The sequence below is a fragment of the Guillardia theta genome (genome assembly GCF_000315625.1).
Source record: "Guillardia theta CCMP2712 unplaced genomic scaffold GUITHscaffold_1, whole genome shotgun sequence".
Lineage (NCBI taxonomy): Eukaryota > Cryptophyceae > Pyrenomonadales > Geminigeraceae > Guillardia > Guillardia theta.
The window spans coordinates 1,158,289-1,164,842 of NW_005434673.1; the positions used below are offsets into that span (position 1 = coordinate 1,158,289).

The 6,554-nt window shown below is 55.6% G+C and overlaps 3 protein-coding genes across 3 annotated transcripts in view; 2 read left to right on the forward strand and 1 right to left on the reverse strand.

The window, feature by feature from the left end:
• The first annotated feature begins 487 nt into the window (after positions 1–487).
• On the forward strand, positions 488–1,496 carry GUITHDRAFT_149803 (hypothetical protein). The gene is made up of 6 exons (XM_005842403.1): positions 488–545; positions 631–677; positions 804–902; positions 946–1,000; positions 1,045–1,077; positions 1,122–1,496. The coding sequence occupies exons 2-6, from the start codon at positions 631–633 to the stop codon at positions 1,191–1,193; spliced, it is 306 nt and encodes a 101-aa protein (XP_005842460.1). The 5' UTR covers positions 488–545; the 3' UTR covers positions 1,194–1,496.
• Positions 1,497–2,184: 688 nt separating this feature from the next.
• GUITHDRAFT_62784 (hypothetical protein) lies at positions 2,185–3,180 on the forward strand (the record flags this gene model as incomplete). Its single annotated transcript, XM_005842404.1, has 1 exon — positions 2,185–3,180. A coding segment is annotated over one exon (996 nt), but the record flags the coding sequence as incomplete, so codon positions are not given.
• Positions 3,181–3,498: 318 nt separating this feature from the next.
• The window catches only part of GUITHDRAFT_131670 (hypothetical protein), a gene marked incomplete at both ends in the record, with an annotated part of 8,776 nt that continues 5,720 nt past the window's right edge, over positions 3,499–6,554 (reverse strand). Inside the window, 13 exons of the mRNA XM_005842405.1 lie at positions 3,499–3,558; positions 3,726–3,897; positions 4,042–4,104; positions 4,149–4,228; positions 4,543–4,581; positions 4,762–4,812; positions 4,993–5,100; positions 5,295–5,369; positions 5,470–5,574; positions 5,834–5,905; positions 6,024–6,131; positions 6,239–6,282; positions 6,350–6,416. Of these exons, the coding sequence (XP_005842462.1) occupies positions 3,499–3,558; positions 3,726–3,897; positions 4,042–4,104; positions 4,149–4,228; positions 4,543–4,581; positions 4,762–4,812; positions 4,993–5,100; positions 5,295–5,369; positions 5,470–5,574; positions 5,834–5,905; positions 6,024–6,131; positions 6,239–6,282; positions 6,350–6,416 (1,044 nt within the window). The remainder of the gene's footprint in view (positions 3,559–3,725; positions 3,898–4,041; positions 4,105–4,148; positions 4,229–4,542; positions 4,582–4,761; positions 4,813–4,992; positions 5,101–5,294; positions 5,370–5,469; positions 5,575–5,833; positions 5,906–6,023; positions 6,132–6,238; positions 6,283–6,349; positions 6,417–6,554) is intronic.

The window sequence follows — 6,554 nt, forward strand, 5'->3', positions numbered from 1 at the left end:
GGGTGGAGGAACGTCTCTGTTCGCAAGTTGGACTTCAGCAAACTTCCTGAGCACGTCCGGTAGAATCGTCGGGGAATTTTGAGAGGACGTGAGTGTGGGGCAGGTGGACGGGATGGGAAGAGAGCACCTACGCGTTCAAACCCATCGTGATCCGGAAGGCTCTGACGGACTATCAGTGTATTCTATGGTTGGACTCTGGTAAGGGGAGGGGCAGCAGGACGGAGAGGAGGAGGTCATGAGGTTCTGACCACAGGAGCAGGGATCGAGTTGCGGAGAGACGTCTCCTGGGCCTTCGACTGGATGGGGGAAAGAAAGGCTCTCTTCCTCGCTTCCGGGTCACCCTTCCACCATACCGTGAGGAGCTGACGAGCTTTCAGGTGGCCCTTTCCTAACTCCTGGGTACACCCGCAATCCCTTAGGAGTCTCAACGTGACGGAGGAGAGGTGGGGTACTTAGAGGAGGCGTCGCTCTTGACGGCTCCTTGAGCAGCAGCTCGTTTGGGGTCTTTGCGGACGAGAAGGGGCATGCGTCGCTGGAAGTCTGGAGTGAGTCAGCCGCCTCCTGCTCGTGGTCTCTCCTAACGCCGAGACGGCAGGTGGCGTCGTTGGTTTCAACCAGGCAGACGCGAAGATGATGAGGCTGGTGGTGGAGCCGTGGTATGAGTGCGCATTGAACAGGTTCCATCTCCTCGCTCTCCTTCCTTGTCCCTTTCCTACCTTGTCCCTCTCCTTCCTTCTCACCCTCCTTACCTTCGTTCTCTCCCTGCTTCTCCTCTCCAACTTCTCCATCAACTTGTCCCTCAGAGAGTGTATTGCTCCCCTTGGATCCAACAAGACCAATCATCGGCAAGATCAAACCATCCTGAGCATCCTCTTCTACAAGCATCGAACTTCCCTTAGCAAGTATGTTTCCCTCTTGACCTTCATGTACTGACAGCTATTTCAGACCTGTGGTCTTCACCAGCACAAGATTGAGAGCTTTCGCCCCGGCCCACATCAATGTCGTTCTCCTATCGTGGCTTACAGTTTCTAACCCTCCCTCCAGCTCCTCACAAGAGACGAGACTGCTTTCAACGAGGTTCCCTCTTACTCTCCTTCCTCGTTCTCTGACCTTCAGACAAGATTCTCCTCTTTCAACGCCGCGGTCACCAGCCATGGCCATACGCACGACATCTCTCCCGTCTAGCGAAGTGACACAGGGGACAAGAGCTGCATGTCGGCAGCGTCAATACACTCACGTCTCCCTCGTCTCCCTCGTCTCACCTGCCCCCGAGACTTTCTGACGTGCCTGACTGACCTCAGAGTCACTGTATGCGGATACCTGACCGAAGAGGAGTCTAGTCACAGGATACTCTTGATCCAGTGAGGCAGGCTTGTTCGGCCCCGGGGGTCTACTAAGAGGTCTGTACAGCAACTGAGCTTGCTAGCTAGTCCCCTGAATCAGTCAAAGGGGGCAGTAGGCGTGTATATCTCAATTCAGTATGATTTTGAATTTTGAGCCTACACGCCTGAGGCGGGCTGCGCGTAGTACCAGGAAAGAGCCTCCCCGACTCGCCCAGTCTGACCGCTCCATGCACAGAGGTCCTCCCCTCTCCTCCATCCAGACGCCCCCCCTCCCACCCCACCCCCCTCCCTCTTTCCGACTTACTTGCACCCCTCCCCTCCCTCCACCCCTCCCCTCCTCCTCTCCCCTTCTCCTGCCTTTCCCGCCCCATCGTCTCTGCGCAGCTTCAGTCTGCTCGCCGAAGCTCCTGCAGACCTTCATCGCTGCTCTTCGGCTCATCCTCTGCAGCCAGACTTCACATCATGTACTCATCCTGATAGACAGGAAGTAAGTCACTTGCTCTTGTGAGGATCGCGCAATGTTGTTGCGACCTTGTTGATGCCATGTTTTCAGAATCAACTTCCTCCGCTGCAAATCAAACAAGACAACAACGTTTTCATTCGTTTCCTACACATCTTTGGGAATCTCCGCCCTGAAAAGCCCTTCAAGGTCACCGAGGCGACATGTCCAGCTTTGTTCGTCTGGGGGAAGGAAGAAAGCACCCGATCTATCCCGTCATAGCCAACAGACTCTACTTCTGCATAGGGATAGATGACTTTGTGAAGGCGAGGATTAAGGTCTGCAAGGACACAGTCTTCATCTCCTCCGATCTTCAGGTCTGTTGCAACAAGCAGCCTCCTCGCACTCACGACCTTGCCTCTCTCACAGGACAGCTACATCCCCTTCTGCGACGACTTCGGTCCTCTCAACCTCGGCACGGTCTACAAGTTCTGCAGGACCATGGAGGGGCTGCTGCAGCGACCTGACTGGCTGAGACACAAGCTCATCTACTTCTGCCCGTTGCATCCGAGGGTGTGCACAAACGCTGCGTTCCTCCTCTCTTGCTACATGCTCCTGTGCCGAGGAGCTTCGGCCAAGGAGGCGGTAGCTCCCTTTGCTGACATCCAGCCACGGCCCTTCCTGCCCTACAGGGACGCGACGTTTGTGCGATCTGACTTCGACCTGGAGTTTGAGAGCTGCGTCAAGGGGGTGGATAAGGCGGCCAGGAACGGCTGGTTCAGCATGAGCAAGTTCGACCTGATCAGGTATGACAAGCTTAGCGACCCGCTGTTCGCCGACTTGCACGAGCTCTGCCATAAGTTCGTGGCCTTCAAGGGCCCCGTGCAGCAAGGGGAGGGCGTCTTCGATCATCGTCCTAACAAGTTCGTCAGCATCTTCAAGGAGTTGCGAGTTACGGCTGTCGTTCGACTGAACGAGGTCCGCTACTCTTCCAAGATCTTCACGGACAACGGTATCCGCCATTACGACCTCTTCTTCGAGGACTGCAGCGTACCTCCCCCCAACATCATCTCCTCCTTCTTCGACATCTGCGACCGAGAGCGCAGGGTCGCTGTCCACTGCTTCGCCGGGCTCGGGAGGACGGGGACACTGATCGCCCTGTGGATGATGCGCCACCACGGGATGTCGGCGGACGAAGCCATGGGCTGGCTGCGGGTTGTGCGTCCTGGTTGTGTCATAGGAGAGCAGCAGCACTTTCTCAAGTCCTGCGAGCACATGCAGTGGCAGGGAAACTACTGCGCGACCCCAGAGGCGAGAAAGAGCTCGTGGAGGCAGAGCATGTGCGCGAAACAGCTCAAGGAGGCGATGAGCAACAAAAGGAGGGCAAGGCAGCAGTGACAAGAGAGGAAGAGAGGCGAGGCGAGGAGGATTGTGTATAGTGGTGACATGTTTGTTATTATACATCTCTACACTTGTTGATCTTTTGGTGTCAGTCGTCCTGCCAAGTAGTCAGCTGATGGAACAATCTTTTTCACGTCCTCCTATCCCTCTGCTCCTGCCCCAACCTTCTGCTCCTGCTCCTGCCGTCTCCTCCATCCCGCCTCCCCCCTCTTCCTTCCCCCTTCCCTCTCGCTCCCTTCCTCCTCCCTGACCTCGTTGTCCCAGGGGCTCATGTATTCGTCCGCCTCATCCGCCTCGAACGTGTCCTCGCTGTACTCAGCCGGCTTCCTGCTCTCCTCCAGCAGCGAGCTCGAAGTCTGCGGCCTTGTAAGCCACCTGCTGAGGCAGGTCATGGGCGGACTCGCCTGCATATAGTTCCTTCCCGAGCTGGCCTGCAGCTGCCTGCAACCCCTCCGTTATTCTCCTCCTCCTCCTCCTCCTCCTCCTCCTCCTCCTCCTCCTCCGTTATTCTCTTCCTCCGTCCTCCTCCGCCCGCCGCTCACCTTCGCTCCATGCGCGACTGCAGATACATGTCCTGCCGCAAACTTGAGGTCGTGCACAAGCTCTGCTGTTCTTACTGTTGGGGTTATCGGCGTCTCCTCCAGCGAGCGCGAATGGTTGCCCATCCTCGACCTCATGCGGATCGTCGGCCGCATGTTGGAGACGCGCTGAATGCTGGAAAGATATGAGAAAGAGAGGGGAGGGGAGGGGACACGGAGATGACACCGAAGGAGAAGGAGAAAAACCAGATGGAGTAGCAGGAAGTTTGGAAGGGAAGGAGGGAGGGAGGGAAGGAGGGAGGGAGGAGCAAGATCTTACTGTCGCAGAATCTGAGGGCTCTGAAGGACCTGCTTGTAGTTTGGAGAGGAGGAGGAGGAGGAACTGGCAAACGAGGTGAGGACAGGACAGGACAGGCGTCACCTTACTTCATCTTCATCCTCCGCTGCTCAGACGGGAGTGAAGGCGATCCTTGCTGCTGCCCTGAGGAGCGTGTCTTGGAGTTCCTCTGCACTGTGGGAGAGAGACACCGAGTCTCGTGCTCTATCTTCCCCTCCTCCCTCCTCGTTGCAGGAGAGAAGGCCCCGCTCCTCTGATCTGCTTTCTCCTCCTCCTTTTCCTTTCTCCTGCCCTTCCCGCCCAATCCTCTTCCTCCATTCCCCTCGTATTGCCTCGCTGCTCCTGCTCCTGCTCCTGCTCCTGCTCCTTCTCCTTCTCCTTCTCCTGCTCCTGCTCCTTCTCCTGCTCTGCGCGCTCTGCTCTCTCGTCGTCATCGGATGCTGCAGTGATGTCGAGGGAGGGCGAGGAGATGGTAAGAGCCACGAGCTCCTCATGCATGCTCTTGTTCTCCGTCTCTCGTACCTGCGAGGAGGATGAGGAGCGTGAAGAGGAAGGAGAGGAAGACAGCGGTGGTGCTTGTGAGGAAGAGAAGGGGGAGGCGGGGGGGTGTGGGAGGAAGGAGGAAGAGAGGAAGGGGGTGGGGAGGGGGCATGGTTTGAGTTGAGGAGGTGGAGGGGTTGGAGGAGTCTGACTAGATTTCACCTTCTTCATCAGCTGCTGAGATCTCGGAGACAGGAGAGAAAGTAGCCTCGGCTATCAAGACGTCAGCACAACAGCACGATCTTCTTCCCACCCTTCCTCTTTCCTCTTCCTCTTCCTCTTCCTCTTCCTACCCCTGTGTCCTCCCTTTCTTTCCCCTTCTCCTTCCTCTTGTTGTTGCCTCCTCTGCTCTGCTCCTGCTCCTCTTCATCTGTCTCATCCTCGTCATCGCACCTCCAGCTGATCTCTCGTCTTGGTGGGAAGCGAAGCATTTTTTTGTTGGAGTTTCGACTTTGCTGAGATTCTTTGAAGGCAAGCTTTGTCTGTCTGCAGCGCATGCTCCTGTTGAGGTGACAGATCATGAGGAGAAGAAGAAAGAGAAGGAGCAGGAAAAGAGCGACACAGGTGGAGTGAGAACAAGACAAGAATTAAGAACATAAGAGCAAGAGGAAAGAAGGGAGAACAAATACAAGAAAGACATGAAGTGAAGTCAACCAAGGAGTGATAAGACAAGTGGGAAAACATTCGAGCTTCACCTCAGCCATCAGGTTCGAGTTCATCTCGTTGATGTCTTGCTCAAGATCCATCGCGTTTGCTAGAGTCTCTCCTACCTTGAAGGGGGTGAGGGAGGAGGAGGAAAGGAGGGGAGGGAGGAAGAGGAGGAGGAAGAGGAGGAGGAAGAGGAGGAGGAAGAGGAGGAGGAGGGAAAACCTTCTCCTTGTACCGACTGATGTCAAACTTTGCGAGCCTCTCTTTCAGTGCTGACGATCGGAAACTTGATCCCCGACGTGAGTGTATGAAGTTGGAAGTCTTATCCTGCATGAAAGAGTGTCATGAAGACGATTGATTGTGACGACGACGATGACGACGACGACGATGGTGGTGGTGGTGGTGGTGGTGATGATGATGATTATGATGGTGGTGGTGATGGTGATGATGATGATGATGATGATGATCATGATGGTGATGGTGATGGTGATGGTGATGATGACTGTTACATGATGGTGATGGAGATGGTGGTGATGATGACGATGATCATGATCATGATGATTGCAGTTGTGTTGCAATTGCGCACCTTCTTTTCAGCCTTGTCCACATTTCTTTCCTCACTCTCTTCTCTCTTATGAAATCGAGTGATAAGCCTGTCCTGCTCCAATAATTCACCCCCTTTCCTCCTCCTCCTCCAGCTCCTCCTCCTCTTCCTCCTCCTCCTCCTCCTCCAGCTCCTCCTCCTCCTCCTCCTCCTCCTCCTCCTCCTATCTCACCTCCACCTCCATCGACAAGGACGATATGGTAGCCATGCTATCCTCGTTCCGAATCCCCAGGACTGTCGAGCTTCTCGGAGCCTCTTGCCTCTCACCCGAAACCTTGCTCTGCCACTACCCTTGAGGAGGAGGAGTGGAAGAGAGGAGGAGGAGTGGAAGAGAGGAGGAGGAGGAGGAGGAGGAGGAGGAGGAGGAGGAGGAGGAGGATGACAAACCTTCACACGACTTTCTCGTGAGAAGTAGAGCGGTGCGGTGCAATCTGACGCACAAGATGTAAGAGCAGCAGGAGAAGTAGGAGAAGAATTAGGATCATCTATTCATCTTACCCAGCAAAGATTTCTGAGCCAGACGTAGATCGTCGTTTCCAAGTCTAAGGCAGCAAGACGTGCAAACCTGAAGGGAACGAGAGGAGAAGATGAAGGAGGGAGGGAGGGAGGGAGGGAGGGAGGGAGGGAGGGAGGGAGGGAGGGAGGGAGGGAGGGAGGGAGGGAGGGAGGGAGGGAGGGAGGGAGGGAGGGAGGGAGGGAGGGA